Below are 20,339 nucleotides of genomic sequence, written 5' to 3'. Positions count from 1 at the left end.
GCTAGCGGCCTATCAGCCTCACCAACGTTCTTTATAAGCTGCTTGAATGTATGGTATGTTGGCGGTTGGGTTAGGTCCTGGAGTCACGTGGCCTGCTGGCTCCATGTCAGGGCGGCTTCCGCCAGGGTTGCTCTACCACTGATACTCTTGTGTTGATTGAGTCTGCCATCCGAACAGCCTTTTCCAGATGCTAACACATGGTTGCTGTCTTTTTGACTTATGCAAAGCATACGACATGACCTGGCGACATCATATCCTTGCGACATTTTATGAGTGGGGTCTCTGGGGCCCGCTCCTGATTTTTATCCAAAACTTCCTGTCGCTCCGTACTTTCCGTGTCCAAGTTGGTACCTCCCATAGCTCCATCCATATCCAAGATAATGAAGTCCCGCAGGGCTCTGTATTGATTGTGTCTCTACTTTTAGTGGCCATTAACGGTCTAGCAGCAGCTGTCGGGCCCTCCGTCTCACCTTCACTGCATGCAGAGGACTTCCGCTTTTCATACTGCTGCCCCGAATTGATGATGTGAGTGTGTTTTATGGTTCGGCAGCACCTTCAACGTTGCTTTTGCTTAACCCTGTGCACCACTGCGGGCTTCGACTAGCGACAGGAGCTTTTAGGACGAGTCCGGTGACCAGTGTATTGTTGGAGGCTGGTGTCCCTCCATTGCAGATCAGACGTGTGCAACTGCTCACCAGTTATGCAGCACACATTCATAGTTCCCCTGAGTATCCGAATTACCGTCTCCTTTTCCCGCCCACAGCAGTCCATCTCCAGCATGGGTGCCCAGGTCGGGGCTAACGATTGCGGTTCGCATGCGGTCCCTTCTCTCCGAACTGGAGTCCTTCCCTTTACCACCTCTACCTGTGGTCCATTCACATATGCCTCCATGGTGTATTCCTCGGCCGCAACTTCATTTGGACCTGTCACGTGGCCCTAAGGACTCAGTTAACGCTGCGGCTCCCCGCTGTCACTTCCTCTCGATTCTTGACGTGTTTCGGGGCTCTGAAGTGGTTTACACCGATGGCTTGATGGCTGATGGTCGAGTTGGTTTTGCCTACGTGCACGGCGGCCATGTTGAACAGCATTCCTTACCCGATGGCTGCAGTGTATTTGCTGCAGAGCTGGTGGCCATTTCTCGTGCACTTCAGTATCTCCGTTCATGCCCTGGGGAGTCTTTTCTTTTATGTACTGACTCCTTGAGCAGCCTGAAAACTATCAACCAGTGCTACCCTCATCATCCTTTGGTAGTATCCATCCAGGAGTCCATATATGCCCTGGAATGGTCCAGTCATTCAGTTGTGTTTGTCTGGACCCCTGGTCACGTCAGAATCCCAGGAAATGAACTTTCTGACAGGCTGGCCAAACAGGCTACACGGAAACCACTTCTGGAGATGGGCATCCCCGCAACTGACCTGGGTTCCGTTATTACGCTGCAAGGTTTTTCAGCTTTGGGAGACGGAATGGCAAAATTTCAGTATGCACAAAAAACTGTGACCCGTTAAGGGGACCACAAATGTGTGGAAGTCCTCAATGAGGGCATCTTGCAGGGACTCTATGGTTCTCTGCAGGTTCCACATTGGCCATGCATGGGTGACCCTCGGCTACCTCCTGCGCCGTGGAGAACCACCTCAGTGTGTTGACAGTGGCCCATATTCTTGTGCTATGTCCTTCTTTGGCTGCCCTACTACTTCATCTTCTGTTGCCGGACTCGTTAACTTTGATTTTAGCCGACAACGCCTCATCAGCTGATTTGGTTTTACATTTCATCCGTGAGGGTGGGTTTCATAATTCGATCTGGGTTTTAGCACCTGACCTTTGTTCCTCTGTGTCCTCCACCCTAGTGCTTTTAGGGTGGAGGTTTTAATATGTTACAGGGTGGCTGGCTTTTTCTTTTTATTAGGGTGGTTAACCGGCCACTGTAATCTGCTTCCTTGTTTTACTCTCTTTTAACTGTTTCTTGCATCTCTCTGTTTATCTCTCATCCTCTTTTGTTCCTTTTAGTGTTCGTTGCCTTTCCTTCCTTCTTGTGGTCTTTCCTTTCTTTCCGTTTTGTGTTATATGTCTTGTCTATTTTATCTTGCCACTTGTGGCAATGTTCTATTAGGAACAAGGGACCGATGACCTCGTAGTTTGGTACTCTTTTAAAACAACCAACCAACAGATGTTGTAGTACCGTGTACACAAGTTATAAAAGGGCAGTGCATTGGTGAAGCTGTCATTTGTATTTGTTGATCCATTTGAAAAAGTTTCTGACAAGATTATGGCCACACAGTGAGAATTAACAGACTTTGAACGTGGAATGGGAGTTGGAGCTAGATGCGTGGGACATACCATTTTAGAAATTAATAGGGAATTCAATATTCCACAGTTGACAGTGTCAAGGATGTGCTGAGAATACCACATTTCAGGCATTACCTCTCATCGTGGACAATGCAGTGGCCAATGACCTTTACTCAGAGACCAAGAGCCAGCAGTGTTTTGCGTAGAGTTGTCAGTGCTAACAGGCAAGCAACATTGTTTGAAATAAACCAAAAAAGCAATGTAGGACATACAATTAATGTAATCACTAGCACAGTGCAATGAAACTTCATATTTATGGGCTGTGGCAGCAGACAACTGGTGCAAGAGCCTTTGCTACCAGCACAACATTGCCCATATTGTAGGTTCTGAGTGTGGTGTAGGCCCCATGAAGCCTTGGATCCAAGTTGTCAACAAGGCACTGTGCAAGCTGGTGGTGGCACCATAATGGAACAATGGAATTTTTATGGTGAATGGTTTGGCCACCCAGATTGCCCGACATGAATCCCATTGAATATTTATGGGACATAATCGAGAGGTCAGTTCACGTACAAAATACTGCGTTGGCAACACTTTCATAATTATGTACAGCTAATGAGGCAGCATGGCTCATTTTCTGCAGGGAACTTCCGATGACTTGGGTTGGGCTGTTTGGGGGAGGAGACCAGACAGCGAGGTCATCGGTCTCATCGGATTAGGGAAGGACGGGGAAGGAAGTCGGCCGTGCTCTTTGAAAGGAACCATCCCGGCATTTGCCTGGAGCGATTTAGGGAAATCACGGAAAACCTAAATCTGGATGGCCGGACGCGGGATTGAACCACCGTTCTCCCGAATTCTGATGACTTGTTGAGTCCATGTAATGTTGAGTTTGTAATGGTTCACCCACTTTTTTTTTCCCTCCTTGGTGTCAACATACTGAATTTCTGTACTGGCTGATAAATTGGGGGGCGGGGGGGGGGGGGGGGGGGGGAAGTCAAGCACGGACCACTTTAAATGATGTAGCAGACAGGTGCACATTTGCGTTTCACAATTGTTGCTTTCACTGTTCACAGCCCTCCCCCCCTCCCCCATAAACACATTTAATATGGCCAGTGCACTATTGTTTAACTTTCGATAAGCCTCATTAATAGTTTGCAGGTGAACATTCATACACTGCTACAATAGTTTACTATTGAATATCTACGGCCAGTAGAAACCTAACCACACAGTTCTTGAAGAATAACAAGGTGCATTTGGAACAGACACCGTCATTGTTTTAACACATAGCCTAATTGTGTTACTCTTATTTCACGGATGTATTGTTGTTGATCTAAGCAATACAGGTTCCTCATCTGAAACTTGGCTGTGGATTAACTGTCTCGGGACCAAAAATCGGGCCCTTATATATCTTCACAATAATAGGTGCTGAAACTACATGTTGTTTGATGTTTAATTTACAAAAATTACAATTAAAACTTAACTCATTAAATTAACTGAATACACCAAAAAATTGTTTCTTTTTACAGTTCAACTACAAGAGTTAGGCCAAATTATTTGTTTAAATCATGAAATTAACAAATATTGTTAAGCAAACAATGTTTTTGACAAAACTGTTAATTACTTTGGAATTAATAAGTGCTGGCTTTGCTCACATGTTTTCGAATAGAGCCAAATAGATCCTTTAAGAATACTATTAGTTGTTCCTCCAAATGTTTATAATTAGTACAGAATTTATATTTGTTTATAAGTCAACAATAGAATTTAAGTTACGAAAGAATCACCAATTTCACTCTATAATGAAAGATACTAGCTAGTAATAGTCAAAATAAATTACAAAATCAATTACATACATAACTAAGCACAAAGGAAAAATATATCTAAAAGCAAAGATGATGTGACTTACCAAAAGAAAGCGCCGGCAGGTCGATAGACACACAAACATACACACAACATTCAAGCTTTCGCAACCAACGGTTGCTTCGTCAGGAAAGAGGGAAGGAGAGGGAAAGACGAAAGGATGTGGGTTTTAATGGAGAGGGTAAGGAGTCATTCCAATCCCGGGAGCGGAAAGACTTACCTTCGGGGGAAAAGAGGACGGGTATACACTCGCGTGCGCGCCCACACACACACACACACACACACACACACACACAGAGTCTGTATATGTGGGGATGGATATGTGTGTGTGTGCGAGTGTATACCCGTCCTTTTTTCCCCCTAAGGTAAGTCTTTCCGCTCCCGAGATTGGAATGACTCCTTACCCTCTCCATTAAAACCCACATCATTTCGTCTTTCCCTCTCCTTCCCTCTTTCCTGACGAAGCAACTGTTGGTTGCGAAAGCTTGAATGTTGTGTGTATGTTTGTGTTTGTTTATTTGTGTGTCTATCGACCTGCCAGCGCTTTCTTTTGGTAAGTCACATCATCTTTGCTTTTAAACTAAGCACAAAATTAGATCTGGTGTTATATTCTTTAAAACTGAGGGCCAACCTTTCTCTTTTATGAAAATGCTGATTATAATCACTTATGTTCATGGTAATTAGTCAGACATGAAAAAATGAATTTTAAAGAGGCAGAAGGGGGAAGTAAAAATATCCCAGCTTGCCTCATCACAAGTTGCTGCACTACACTGGGCAAAAAGAGATCCAACACAACATTAGGAGGTATCCCATGACTTTTGTCACCTCATTGTAGTTTACTTTGTCAGGTACTACAAGGTACACTGATAATGTTTTCACCAGTTAGCACATGAAATTTGTGGTTATGCAAAACATCTTTCAGAATGGGTGGCTGCCCACTACATTGACCTAATTGTACTAAATTTGCCTGTTCCAGACGCACCGTGTGCAGAAGTGCCTGCAGAAGCTGCTGCGTGCACTGCACAAGGACCGCCACCACACCATCTCCCACTACCGCCACCTCCTCGTCTCCAGCTTCGAGCAGGCCGAGCGTGAGAAGGCCGCAACACTCGAGCACCTCACCGAGATTGACCGCACTGTCAATCAGTCACTGCAGATGCTCGAGAGGTACCATTCACTTGCTCTCACAATGTTTTAAAAGTATTTCAATAGCATTTTTAATTCTTGGGTCCATAGCTGAATCGAAATTTTTGAAAACACAATTTTTTCTGCAGGATGTTGTTTTTTATTTGAAATAATCACTTTCCAATTGATTGCTCATTTGGATTTCTTGGGCATTATGAAGCAACATCAAACAAACAAAAGAATGCCACTATTTGCTTTCATTTCTCAGCATCTCATCATCCATACAGGAGTGTCAAAGGATTGTCATTAATGACAAGCCATGTGTGAGGTCAATTTCTAGAAAGAAAAGAGTGCACTCTATATGTGAGTTTCATCACAATTCCAGCACATTGGAATCTTTATTTTCCTTTCTGTATTTATTGTGGGTGTTCATTTACTTGAAATGTGATCTCTCACAATGATTTTATGACTGCTCAGCCATTTAAAACAAAACATCTTCAAACCAGTTAACCATTTAAAACAAAACAATGAACACCATGTATACATGGATAGGTACCTTTCTTTCTACAATAATTTGCAGAACTCCGTGTTGCATCTCTTGTGGCTGAATTTCTTCTCAAACTAAACTGTTTCTCTGCCAAATTTTTCTCCATTACCCATTCCAGCCTTTTATTTCTGATCCTTAACACAACTTTGTCTTCACATGAAGTGAAGTTAAATGCCTTGTGATCACTGCATTTCTTGTTTCCTGTTTCTCTTCTACTGGAATCATTACCATTGACATAAATTCATCTGGTCATTTGTCACTGGCATATATTTTGTTGCAAAGCCTCAATATTTCTTATATTTTTTCTTGGTCCAAACACTTGAGTATTTCTCCTGGTAAGGTACTGCACATACCTCTTTCTCCCACCTTTCATTGCAACTATTGTGGTCTTTATTTCTCCCAGTTGTCATTCATAAAAGTAAAAGCGTTTGGAACTGTTAGTCTGTTCCTTGGGAAGGGTAGACGACTAGGTTAAAAATGAAGTGCAGGTCACTCAGTTCCCAGAGTGAGAAAGACCCACTTAGTTATTATGCGTAGGGTGGGGCTGGAGGCAGGGGATAGAAAGAGGGGAGCGAAAGGAAGAAGAAAAAAATGTATACCCATTTTTCCTGTCTTTTCCCCATCTTCATTTCCCTATCTCTCCTCTTTTCTGTTTTCTCCCTTTTTTTTCACCACTGCCCCCTTCCGCCCTTGCTGTTGTTCCTTCTCACTTTGCCTTTACCATCTCTGGATTGAAGCTGGCTTAGTGCTTATCAGTGTACCATCTCTGACTTACACTTCCTAACTCCTCCCCCTACGTCATTTTCTACTCTCATTCCTGCTATAGGTGGATCCCTTTCGTCCTGGGGTCTGAGTGACATATCTTTCCTTTGTAACCTTCCTTACACTGTTACTCTCTTCTGCCTGAGTAAGGACGCAATAGATCCAAAACATAGGATGAATTAGAGAAATAAAATATTGTAACATATTACCTACATTTCACTGTGTAACATTTGTCTTCTACATTGGTGGAAAAATTTTTAAATTTCTACTAACATTTTGAATTATTTAGCATGTTTAAAATTGTATTACTTGACTCAAATGACACATATTTAACCTACATTCCAGTGATGTGATGATGTATTCAGTTTTGCATCCATTTACGTAGATTGGCTAAATAAAATAAAAAAATATATAGAATGTAAAACAAAAATGGTTAAATGTCACTCTTCTAAGTGACTTTTTATTTTATGTCATCAATCTATGTAAACAGAAATAATTCAAAATTCAATACTCCCATCACATCACTGTAACACAGGTTAAATATGTGTCATTTGAGTCATGCAGCACTGTCACAAACATGCTAAATTGTTCAAAATGTAAGTGCAAATATGGAATTTCTTCACTAATGCGGAAGACAATTGCTATGGAGATAATATGTTACAGTATTTTATTTCTCTCATAATTCTGCATGAGACAGTTTTCTCCTTAAAACTACCAACTGTGTCATCTTCTTGCTGTTAGGTGAAAAATTGTAGCAGATGTAATGCCCATCAAGTCTCTGCAGTCTGTGAAAATGGAGCTGTAGCTCTGAATAGCATTGGACAGTTGTTAGAAAATAATGGTATTGTGAATGTAATTACTTTCACATTTATCTGTGCCTATTGCCATTACTAAACATTTCACCCCTTGAATTAAGTACTGACCAGCAGTTTTGTCTCATAATTTGCTAAATTTTATAGGTAGAATTTTCCTTTGACGCAGTTAACACTCTTTATTTCTTCCATTATGACTGGTGGTCTTTTCTCATCATCAACATCACTCAAGAATTCAAGTTCCACTTTTGTTAGTCTTTGATCTGTCTTATGATCAAATGTTATACATCAGTAAACACCAGCTTAGTCAACACGACGTTGTATCTCCCAGAAGTCTCCAGTGATTACACACAATGTGCAGGTATCCGGAGCTGCGCACCAAGATTGGCCAGCTGATGGAGGACTACATCCAGGCCCTACGTAGCAAGGATGAGACTCCGGGCTCTCTCTTGGCCATGACACGGGATGCGGAGGCAGCTATTCTGGAGAAGTACCGTGCAGATGTTGCAGCCAAACAGGAAGGTACAGTCACTTAGTTAATTATTTATTCATCCACAGATCATTTTACATTTATATTAGATGTGTCAGCTTAATTCAAGCTGCCCACCTACACACACACACACACACACACACACACACACACACACTAGTACTCTGTTTGTGGGCTTCAGGGAGGTCCTCCCCATCGTGGATTGAATCCACCTAGCAGATTAATGATGAGGACCAGTGTGCCAGCCAGCCTGTTTGTTTCTATTCTAGGCAGATTCCCACAGCTGATAAGATGAATTCCAGGCTGGTACCCAAATCCCTTCTCAGTTACACAATTTTCAAACATTGCAAAAGTGTCCTCACATTTTTGTATGGAACAATGCTAGACCCAGACAGATGGGGTACACAAATCCCATCCCAGGGGAAAGGAGTGACCACATGAAAAACCTCTACCAGTAATATTGCCAAATTCTGATTAATTTGCCAACCTTGTGAAGAAGTGAGATAAGGTGAGGAAAAAGAAAATGTCAGCTTAATGCAGCAATAAAGGAATTAAAAATCAACTAATCCAAGTGTGTAATCACCTGCAAGCTTAGTTAATTCCAAAACTAATGTTACACTATTTATTAACATCTCAGTACTAGTCATGCATGCACCTACACGCACACTCACACACACATATACACATGCCAATTTGGCTGACATCTTGATCATGATGATTCTCCTGCCTCTCCATAATGTTGTTGATGTGTTTTCATTTGTCTGCCTGCTTCCATTATGGAGGGGAAGATAGTCTCAGGGAGACAAAAGCAGAACATTTTGGATCAGAGATCGTTGGCATACAGTTTTCCAGCAATATGGGTTATACTCTGAAGGCAATAAGAGTAATCTGCTGAATTACAGACATATATCACTAAAGCTGATTTGCAGTAGGGTTTTGGAACAGATACTGTGCTTGAACATCATGAATTACCTCAAAGGTAATGGTCTATCGACACACAGTCAGCATGGATTCTGAAAATATCATTCTTGTGAAGGACTACATGAAATAAAGAGTGCTATCAACAGGGCATCTCAGATTTATTCCATTATTCTAGATTTCCAGAAAGCTTTTGAACCATTCCTCACAATTGTGACTCTATGGAGAACTGCTTCAGCTTTGTGACTGAATCCATGATTATCCCTCAGAAAGGTCAGAGTACATAGTAATCGATGGAAAATCATTGAGTAAAACACAAGTAATATCCATCATTGCTCAAGGAAATGTTATAGGCCCTCTGCTGTTCATAATCTATATAAACGATCTAGGAGTCAATCTGAGCAGCCTTCTTAGATCAGAAGATCAAAACAATTGCAAAATAATTTAGACATAATATCTGTATGGTGCAAAAACTGTTGACTGTTTCTGAATAAAGAAAAGTTTGAGGTCATCCCCATGAGTATGAAAATAAATCTGTTATATTTTGGTAACATGAGAAATCACACAAATTTAAAGGCTGTCAATTCATCTAAATACCTAGGAATTATAATTACAAACAACTTGAATAGAAATGATTACATAGATAATGTTGTGGGGAAGGCAAACCAAAGACTGCATTTTACCAGCAGAACACTCAGAAAATAAAACAGGTCTACTAAAGAGACTGCCTACACTATACGTGTTCGTCTTCTGATAAAGTACTGCTGTGCATTGTGGGAGCCTTACCAGATACCATCGACAGAGGACATAAAAAAAACTCAAAGAAGGGCAGCTTGTTGTGTATTACTATGAAATAGGGGTGAGAGTATCAGATATGATAAGCGAGTTTCGATGGCATTCATTATAACAAATGCATTTCTCATTGTGGTGAAACCTTTTCACGATATTTCAACCACCAAATTTCTCCTCTGAATGTGAAAATATTTTGTTGTCACCAAACTACACAGGGAGAAATGATCATCATAATAAGAAAAGAGAAATCAGAGCTTACCGGTATACATAAAGATTTAAGTGTTCATTTCTTCCATACACTTTTAGTGTATGGAACAATAGAGAAATAGAATGAAGGTGGTTTGAAGAACCCTCTGCCAGGCACTCAAGTGCAAATGACAGAGTAGTAATGTAGATATAGATGTAGATGTATATTGAAGTAAGTCAGAGATTTTTTTATTTTAAAAAAGAACTGTGCACATAAAAATAGGTGTGACTGTAAATAGGAGTTACCATATCTGTGGATTAGCCACCACATGAATTGTCAAGAACAAATGAAGATGCCAATGTAACATGTACAGGTCACATGACATTTGTAGTACTGTGCAGTTCACTGCTTTCTAAACCTGTCATTTTCCCAATAGCAATGCATTTTTGTTGTTAAACAGTATTTTGTCAGCTGTTCCCATACATGTATTGTAGACATATTTAGTGAGAAATATCCAGATGCCGCAGTACTTGCATAACATGTTCATGGTATGCAGGAATTCAAGGTGGTGGATAAAGAAAAAGCGTTTAGCATACTGTACATGGTATTAGTCACTTGTTAACAGCCATGGAATTGCAGAACTGGATTGCATTTTCTTCACTGATGTGGTTTAGTTTCACCTTAGTGCATAACCAACTAGCCAAAATGCAGGAACTTTGCAGCCAAAACTCCTTGTGTCTGTCGTTAAAGTACCTTGCACTGTCAGAAAATCAGAATGAGGTGTGCTGTATCATTGGACAGTGGGTCCTTCATCCTTTTAATCTACAGTGAACTGTGTTGTGTACTAATGTTATTTCACTTCTTGAGGCAGATGGTTGTTACTGTTGGTTGCAGCAGCATTGTGCCACTTGTCACACATGTAACAAAACAATTCATTTATTATATGAATTTTTTGATGATAAAATCATCTGTAGAGGATTGTGTCTCATACATTAGCCCGGTTTTTTCAGTGGGGCTACCTTAAGGGTAGGATCTATAAAAACAGGCTACACTCACTGACAGCACTAAAGATTAACTTAACAATGCAGATTAACAACACTGGTGTCAACTTTCTCTGAAAAGTGGCTTTAAACATGGTTAAACAAGTTTGTGCTTGCAGTACTGGACAGGGCAGACCATTTTGAACTGTTACAAATAATGTATGTGAGGTAATAAAATATTACCATACACACATGCGTGCATGTGACACACACTGGACTACTTTTTGATTTGACTTGTGTAACATTTTGATTGCCCTCTGTAAGTAAACCTTTGATGTACAGTATGTATTATTTAAGAGGTGTACTTTTAACTGCCTGTTAACCTTGTTGCTTTTACTATGGAGAAGAAAGACTATTCTTTTACCACCTCCCTTCCATTCAGCTATATTTAATATTCTAGTTTATTAATGGCTTTATCATGAGACACATTAGTGTTGATGTCAGTGTGATACACAAACACTAGTGTATCCTGTTAATGTAACCCATTGTCCTCTAACTTTCATAGATTAGGCCAGAGAGTCAAGCTTGTTCACATGTTACTTTTGGCGTCAAGGGAGGCAAACCTGCCCCAGATCGAATTTTCTTTGTGGTTTCATGATGAGGGCTGGTGACCCGTCCACTGTGGATGTGGTTTTTAGGCAGTTCTCCACATCCAAGTAGGTAAATACTGGGTTGCTGCCCACAAAACACACACACACACACACACATGGATGGGTCGCACAGATTACTTCTTGGGGGGGGGGGGGGGGCATCATGAAGGGCTTCCGGCCACCAGTTGTCACTAACATTGCTACAACCCATACAACAATACCAACTCTGTGGGGAAGCCGGGAAAGGCAAGACAAAAAGGAAGATTCTCTAACATTGCTAAAGTTGCTGCAGGTGAAGCTTTAGTTGCTTTTAGATCGACTGAAAGTAAATTAAAGCAACAAACACACTTGAATGGGAGAAAAATAGTGAAATAATAGCCTTTGTTCACCATTAACAAAAAAACATCACAGCTAACGTTCCCAGTTTTCAGTTCTATGAATGTAACAAGTTTGATGCTTTTAGTGCTGTCTTTCCTTGTGGAATTTATTGTACTGTATGACAGCTCTTTTGCAGTTTAAAATACAGATGAAAAGTTAGAGGACAAGTGATAGTCAGAAGTTGCAAGGTCAGGACTGTATGGCAGGTGACCGAACTGCTCATAAGCGAATTTTTTAATAAGGTTTTGGGTGACACTAGCATAATGGGGATTTGCATTGTCTTGAAGCAACACAATGCCTGAACTGAGCATTCCAGGCCTTTTGTTTTGAGTCTCTTGCCAAAGTTTTCTCAGTGTTTCACAGTATATCTCAATGTTTCACAGTATAGTGCCACACTGGCTGTTTCACCTCTGGGAAGTAACTGAGTCAGCAGAAACATGCAATAATTGGTGTTTGGCATCTTTCTACGGAGAGGGCATAGAAAAGTTGGTTACCCTCTGGTACAAATGTCTGGACAATGTTGGGAACTATGTAGAAAAATAGTTCAAGATGTTCTTTCCTGTAAAGATAAATTTTGGTTTTAAAAGGAAAAGTGTTTTTATGAGCTTTTTTCAAAATGGTACTTGCTTTCTGGACACACCTCAAAGATGTATATCCACATTAACGAACACTTCCATTCTTGTTTCTCACTCGTTACTGTTACCCGGCCGACAGAGAAGGAACGCCAGCGCCAGCTAGAGAAACAACGCAAGGAGCAGCGTAAGAAGGAGAGGGCAGAACTGTCGCGCCAGCAGCAGCAACAGCAGCAGCAGGATGCTCCGGCAGAGGCGGCCGTGATACCGGCAGAGGAGGACGCAGCTGTGGCGGCGGTGGCCCCACAGCCCGCAGTGCAGGCACAGGCAGGACAGCAGGCTCCACCCGTGCAGCCAGCCGCCTACAGCTCGGCCGCCCCACCCGAGTCGGAGACCGCAGCCGTGCACCACCAGGAGGAGCCGCCCGCCAGGGTCGCACACGCGCAGACCCACGATGTGAGCCACAGTGAAGCGGTGAGTGCTACGTTCTAATCTTGAAACAGCACTTTCGTCTGTCCTCGGAGCTTCGGTGGCATCACACAAATACCCATTCGTAGCCACACCCAGAATCTAGACAGTCTTACTCACGTGTGGTACAGGAGACAAATTAAAGTATGCATTTCTACGTAGATTAACTTGGCAAACATTTATTGATTGACTCAGATTAATTATTATACTGCTAAACCCAGTGCTTTTTTATAAAAAAAAGTTTGAGGGTACTCCGACATTGGATATAATGCAGCGAAAATTACTTATAGCTGAAGCATGGGATACCACCCATATGCTTTTAGCCATGATGTCATCAAGTCGAACTACAAAAAAAATCGTATTTGACTCTTCAGTTGACTTTACTACAGCTCAAATGAAGCAGGCAATACCGAAAAACACCCAAACATACAAGAGAATGTGGTATCGAACACTTCAGTTTACATCACCTCAAATGAAGCATGCGATTCCCATCAACCCCTGAACAATAAAAGAAAATGGTATCATATACTTCAATTAACCTATAATACAACTCAAATGAAACAGGAGAGTCCAATCAATCATTGCTCAGGTCTACAGTTTCACTTTCATCATCCACTGATGTTGAACTTCCTGGCTTTTCACTCGCACACGAATTATTGACAGTTTTTGGTTTTCTAGATGCAGGAGAACAAGTAAAATAGTTTGTTAGTTTTCTGCTCATCGCTCACCTCCAACTTAACTTACAAGTTGCAACGAAAGGCACGACACATTGTAAAACTTTGCACAACTGACAAGAATGGAACAGCAAACGCAAATGAATAAAGAACAACAAAATAAAGATGGCAATGAATCGAGAAGGATCACGGTAGTGGGATCGTAGAGACATCTATTGGTAGCTCGGCGTTTGAGCGTACTCATATCCGTTTAGCACTACCATCAACCACTATTAGCGGGTGAGGGTACTACATGCTTGTCGAAGTGGCTGCCAGCGATTCAGTTGTCGAGAACGGTTGCCGCAGCTTCGAAATGCTCGAAACAGTTGATGACATCACTTTTCCCACCACAAACTGCACTGGTATCATTCGTACTGCAATTACTTACATGAAAAAATGAAATAAAAAAATTTACATTTGTGAAATGAATCTTTGGCACTCGTCTAAGTTCTCATTGCAAAAAAATTACTTTGTCGACGAAAAAGTTTAGGGGCACGCATCCCCCAGCATTCTCCCAGAAAAACAGCACTGGCTAAACCCATACTGAACTGGTCACTACAGTAGTTGAATCAATACAGCAATTTCCTGATTATTTAGTTACACATCACATTTTTTTCTCAGCCGATTTTGGTTGAAAACATGTGGACTTGGTTGTGGGGCATCACAGAATATTCCCCCTTCAGCCCCTATAGTTTCCTGAAGCTCCAGTAGGTGGTGGTGCTATATACAGCATTCAAAATGGCATCTGTAACGGAGGTGTGTTCCAGGCAGACAGTCCCCCCCCCCCCCAACCCCACCCCCCTCTTCAGAAAACCAGAGAATCACAGATATCCATAGGCACTTCCAGAATGATTGTGATTGTGAACAAAAGTGTGGTGAGTGTTTGGGCAAGGCATCTGTCATTATTGCAACATTATCATGCAAACCTGCCTGGTGTCCCACGTGCTGGCCAGCCGCACACAGCTGCGACTCCTGCAGTGTTGGAATGTACAGACTCTCTCATTCAAAGTGACTGACAGAACGCAAACACCTCGCTGCGCAATTGGATGTCTCTGTTCGTAGTGCTGTCACACTCGTCAACCATTGGATACTGAAAAGGGTGTGCCCACTGGGTTTTTTAGTGCCTAATAGAAGAGCATAAAGAGTAATGAAGGACCGTATGTGTGAAGGGCCTGCATGTTACAAGGCTCATAGTGACAATATTTTGTTGAAATTATCACAGCTGATGAAACTTGATTTCATCACTTTCAACTGGAAGCAAAACTGCAATCCATGGAGTGTTGCCACATTACTTCTCCTCAAGAAAAAAAAAGTTCAAAGCTGCTCCCTCAGCTGGTAAAGTATTGGCAATGGTCTTCTGTGACTCTGAAGGGGTTATTCTGTTTGATGACCTTCCTCATGGTGCAACAGTCAGCTCGTAAGCATTTTGTGCTACCCTCAGGAAACTGATAGAGTTGACTTCAGTGTGTTTGTTTCCACAAAAATGCAAATGAACTTCTCCTTCTGCATGACAACCCAAGGATTCACGCAAGTCTGTCCGCCTCGGAGCATCTCCCAAAGTCTCACTGGACTGTTCTTCCTCAAACACCCTAGAGCCGAGATCTCACACCTTTTGACTTCCATCTGTTTGGCCCAGTGAAGGATGCACTCTGGAGAAAGCAGTACACGGATGATGGGGAGGTTATTGATGCAGCAAGACATTGGCCCTGATATCAAGCAGTAGAGTGATACCGTGCAAGCGTACAGTCCTTCCCAGTAAGATGGCTCAAGTCCATCACATTGCACGGAGATTATATTGAAAAATATGGTTTTGTAGCCAAAAGAGTGGGAAATAATACGGCATATTGGAACTCTGATAAAACCAACTGCCTCTCAAAAAATTTACCCTCTGTAGATTAGTTAGCTTGTGGATTTTCTGGGCGTAGTTCAGTGATTTTTAAAATAAATAGTGATGGCTGAAGGATTTTGTTATAATCGGAATGAATATCTTCATTTAGAATATTAATTTTTGGTTGTGAAGATGCAGATGTTGAAAATGTCAATGGGTGGTTAAACAGTGATGACAGTGAATGAGAATTTGAGCAACTAAGTGATGCAGATGTAATAAACAAAGGGTGTTCAGTTGAGGAAAAACAGCAAAGATGAAGTGATCAAGCAACCCATTATCACTCACACTGAGACACGGAAATGTGTCAATCTGTTATGTATGCTGGGCAAAATTTGGTTTACAATACCATAGTTTTAACTCTACAGAAAATGAGAACCATAATAAAGGGGAAAAGAGACTAAAAAACAGGAATTGAAAAAATTGGAAGATTATTTCCCAATCTGCAAGTGATAGAAAGTATGGTGTTTTTAAGTATAATTTTGTAAATAAGTTGTCAATTTTTGGTGAGTAAGGTATGAGTAATGCAGTGGGCTTTCAAATGTTACATGTACATGTACATGTTTTGCAGATACAGTAAATAGCAGTTCCTTGCAAAAATGTATGATGAGTGGCAATGGAAAATGTTCTAATTTTAAGTGCCATTTGAAAAAAATATATGTTCTCAGGGCTGTTGTGATTCTGGTACTCCATTGCAGGTCCCTTAGTAATGATCCAGGTACCAGACCACAGAGAAAGTCTTTCAGGCTCGCATTAGTAGATGACACATGGACTTTGCACCAAGCTCTGTTTATTTATAATATTATTTATTGTATACAATTTACAAATATTTTTATCAATGATCATATAAGGGGTGTTCAAAAAGAAACAAGCCAGAGGCATAATTACAGGAACCAGCACCTGTATGTTAGAAGTATTGACCCTGGCTGTTGAGACACTTGTCCCACTATGACACAAGGCGGTGAATAGCTGTCTCATAAAATTCTCGGGACACCGATGTTAACCAGTTCCTCCAATTTGAATTTCTGTAGGAGTGTTGTGACTATATTGGTCATATCAGACTTTGCATTGTCATGGAGCAGAATGACCCCACATGTGAGATTGCCTGGTAGTTTTGATTTGATTGCTTGGCAAAGAGTGGTCAAGGTTTGCAAGTAATTTTGGGCATTCACTGTTGTCCCATGCTGCAGGAAGTGAGCCAAAGGGGGCCATCTTGGTCAGAGAAGAACGTCAGCATAACCTTTCAGATTCACCTCCAGCTGTACGTGCAGAACTGGTTCACATCGCAGCCCCGGGAATTTTATGAGACAGCCATTCACCAACTTGTGTCCCAGTGGGACAAGGGTCTCTACAGCCAGGGTCAATACTTCTAACATACAGGTCCTGTTTTCTGTGATTATGCCTCTGGCTCATTTCATTTTGTATGCCCCTTATACTTGCAAGCTCTGTATACTCCCACTTATATTGGCATCAAAATACCCACATTTTTCTGATGAACAACAGGCAAAAAGAAAACACAAGTGGTTAACTGCATCCAGTTAACTAGGAGCCCAGGCTAATTACTTCAGACAGCTGATCTCAGCACAGTTCACACAGTACTGCTTATGTTCAGTCTCGAATACTGCTGACTATTGAATGTCAGTTCCTTGATATTGCCAAATTTTGGTCAGCAGTTAGTCAACTCACATCATAATTTTCCCTTTAATCTTAATTAATTTGTGTGTAATTCTGCTTTCGACTGTATATCTTGACACAGCATTGATGTGGGTGTCATTTGGTGGCAGCAGGTTTTAAACTCGATGAATCATTTACTAGATTGTTACATTGAGAGATTTTCAGTTGTTAAATACCGTCAGTATTTGCCTGATTGTATTTGTATTGTCCTAAGCTTTATCTGGGCAGGTTGTCAGACTGTGCACACAGCAGTGATTACTTTTTCAACACCACTCTATAACAAAAATTAATCTGAACATGGAAGTTTTATAATGTAGGTGTATTTTATCCTCATTTTGGTTATTTGGATTTTAATGTATAGGCCACTATTTTTGTTCTGGGGTGTATGTGTACACAATTATGTGTAGTCACCAGTCTTCTGACCCACCCCAAGTTCCTCTCTTGTGCCAATTCGTTCAACTCATAGTGACACTTGTACCATATGTCCAATCTATCTTCCCCTACAGTTTTTTATCCGCTACATGTGAGTTATTTGCTGATGTCTTAACACATCATATCATCCTGTCCTTTATTCCTGTTAGTGTTTTCTGTATGTTTCTCTCTTCACTGATTCTGCAGAGAACCTGCTCATTCTTTATCTTATCAGTCCCTCTAATTTTCAAAGTTCATCTGTAACACCACATCTCAAACACTTCAATTCTCTTCTGTTCTGGCTTTTCCCACAGTCCATGTTTCACTACCATACAGTGCTGTGTTCCAAACATACATTCTCAGAAATTTTTTCCAAAGATTAAGGTCATGTTTCATACTAGTAGACTTCTCTTGTCAAGGAAAACCCTTTTTGCCTGTGCTAGCCTGTCCCCCTTACTTTGTTTGTCAGGTGCAATTTTGCTTCTGAGGTAACAGAAATCCTGTCTACATTTATCTTGTTGTCTCCAGTTTTCATGATAAGTTTATTGCTAATATCATTTCATTTAACTTGCTCTAAATCAGTTGTGCAAACTCAGAAAACTGGGACTAATAGAAACTGTACTTTGGCAGACTTTCTCAGTACGACGTGAGGTGTACCATCGGGAGAACAAGAGCATCTACTTCACTCTGGCTTTTGCCGGCATCACACTCATGGCAGCTGTGATAGTTGGCATAGCTGTGCTGCGGAGAAGGAGCGCTCGGTCACCGCAAAACCAGGTAAGTGGCGTCTCACTTTGCATTACGGGAACCTCGGATCTGATCGAGAGGAAGGCTCAGTGTAAAAACACACATGAAATCCACTCTTAGAATGTTTTGTTTGACACCTAGTGTCAATAGAATTAGTTTCTTGTTTCTCATTATGCAAGTAAATGTTGTCTGAACTGCAATTCTGTGTTCCTCATCTTACAGAGAAACCTCAAATTAATTCACTGCAATATTATTTTCATGATTGTTAATTGGTGGTGACAGTAAAACACAGAGAATAATCTGTGTTCCCAGCAGCAACTGAGTAAGGTGAGTCTCACAATGTACCCTACTCTTGGGTTCTTCAGACAAAGACTGTTCTGAGTTGCTGCAGAGACACTGGCTATCTTCTGTGTTTTTTCAGCACTGTCAATACCTGTTCTTCACTGAATAATTTTAGGTTACTTTATTGAGCTTATAATAAGAACAATCCTACATTTTTCTGTTGATACCTTTGTGTGGGACAACATCACAAAAATAAAATTGAAAATTTCTTCAGATATACAAGGTGCATTCCATAAGTAATGCAACCAAATTAATAAAAAATCATTTATTGAATATATTCGTACAAATAATCAAAAATTTTCAAAATAGCACCCTCTTGCATCGATACACTTCTGGAGGCGGTGTTTCCGTGCCTGGAAGGGATCCTGGAATGCCTTTTCCAGAATGTCCTTTAGAGCTGATGTAACATGCGCCTGGATGGTTTCAATCGTGCCCCAATGTTTTCCTTTCATGACTCCTTTTAACCGAGGAAACAAAAAAAAGTCTGCAGGAGCCAGGTCAGGACTGTAGGTAGGCTGGGGAACCAGTGGGGTCTTAGTCCTGGCCAGGAAGTCGTTATCAATGAAGGCGCTGTGACTCGGTGCGTCGTCATGGTGAACTTTCCACGTGTTTCAATGTTGCTTCGGCAGTGCGAGACCCTCCTTTTCAGTCTTTTGAGCACTTCTAAGTAGAAAGCTGAGTTCACTGTAGTCCCAGTAGGTATAAATTCATGGTAGACACTGCCTCTAATGTCAAAGAAGACAATAAGCACGGTTTTGATCCTGGACTTGGTCATGCATGCCTTCTTGGGATGGGGCGATGATGGGTTGTGCCACTCTGAACTCTGCCTTTTCGTCTCAGGGTCATAATCAGAAATCCACGACTCGTGACCAGTGATAACCGAGTTTAAAAAATGAGGATCATTTTCACTTCCAACATTTCTCGGCACCAAAGCACTTGCATATGCTTGTGTTCTTCAGTCAACACTTTTGGGAAGAGTTGGGCACACATCTTTCTCATGTTCAAATCTTTGATAAAAATGCGGAAAACAGTTGTTTTTGACATGTTTAGAGTTTGTGCTATCAATTGAAGGCTCAGCCGTCTGTCAGAGTTGAAACAACCGCGCACACGCGTCACATTTTCGTTGACTCGTGCAGTTGATGGCCGTCCTCTGCGAGGTTCATCGGTGATCTTCTCTCGGCCCTCCATGAACGACTTGTGCCATCTGAAAACTTGTGATGTGGACAAGCAATCAGTCCCAAAGGCATGCTGAAGTAATGGAAACATTTCGGTGGCGGACTTCCCAAGTTTAACGCAAAATTTGATAGTGCACTGTTGCTCTACAGAATGATCAATTGTGTAGTGTTACATAAACTCGAAATGGGGTTGACGGAAATGTACATCCTGACTCTCTGGCAGCTTGCAGCCGAATGAGACAAAGAGTGTTTTGAAGCTAACACCCCCCTTCCACTTATCCCAGCCGGTTACAACACGCTGTGGTGTACTGTTGTGTCAGAAAAAAATTGGTTGCATTACTTACGGAAAGCACTCTGTATAGGAGACATGCTACCCAAACCTTTTACATGGATGTTTTTCTTCAAGATTCCGTATCTGAAACTTTATTTAAAAAGATTCAGAATATCAGATGGGGAGATGGAATAAAATTAATGTAATTGAACAGAGATCCCAAACCAAAACTGAAATTCTTTTGCCAGGGGAGTTTTTTGGTGTGTCTGAACAATTCATTAATTTCTAATTTAAAAAATGTAA

The 20,339-nt window shown here is 41.3% G+C and overlaps 1 protein-coding gene across 1 annotated transcript in view; it reads left to right on the top strand.

Annotated features, from left to right (window-relative positions):
• LOC126209848 (amyloid-beta-like protein) overlaps positions 1-20,339 on the top strand; it is a 132,158-nt gene that overhangs the window by 103,625 nt on the left and 8,194 nt on the right. Inside the window, exons 7-10 of the mRNA XM_049938976.1 lie at positions 5,114-5,304; positions 7,745-7,905; positions 12,493-12,824; positions 18,132-18,278. Of these exons, the coding sequence (XP_049794933.1) occupies positions 5,114-5,304; positions 7,745-7,905; positions 12,493-12,824; positions 18,132-18,278 (831 nt within the window). The remainder of the gene's footprint in view (positions 1-5,113; positions 5,305-7,744; positions 7,906-12,492; positions 12,825-18,131; positions 18,279-20,339) is intronic.

The sequence above is a fragment of the Schistocerca nitens genome, chromosome 10 (genome assembly GCF_023898315.1).
Source record: "Schistocerca nitens isolate TAMUIC-IGC-003100 chromosome 10, iqSchNite1.1, whole genome shotgun sequence".
Lineage (NCBI taxonomy): Eukaryota > Metazoa > Arthropoda > Insecta > Orthoptera > Acrididae > Schistocerca > Schistocerca nitens.
Note: the sequence above shows the minus strand (reverse complement) of the source record. Positions and strands in the feature narration are given on the sequence as shown.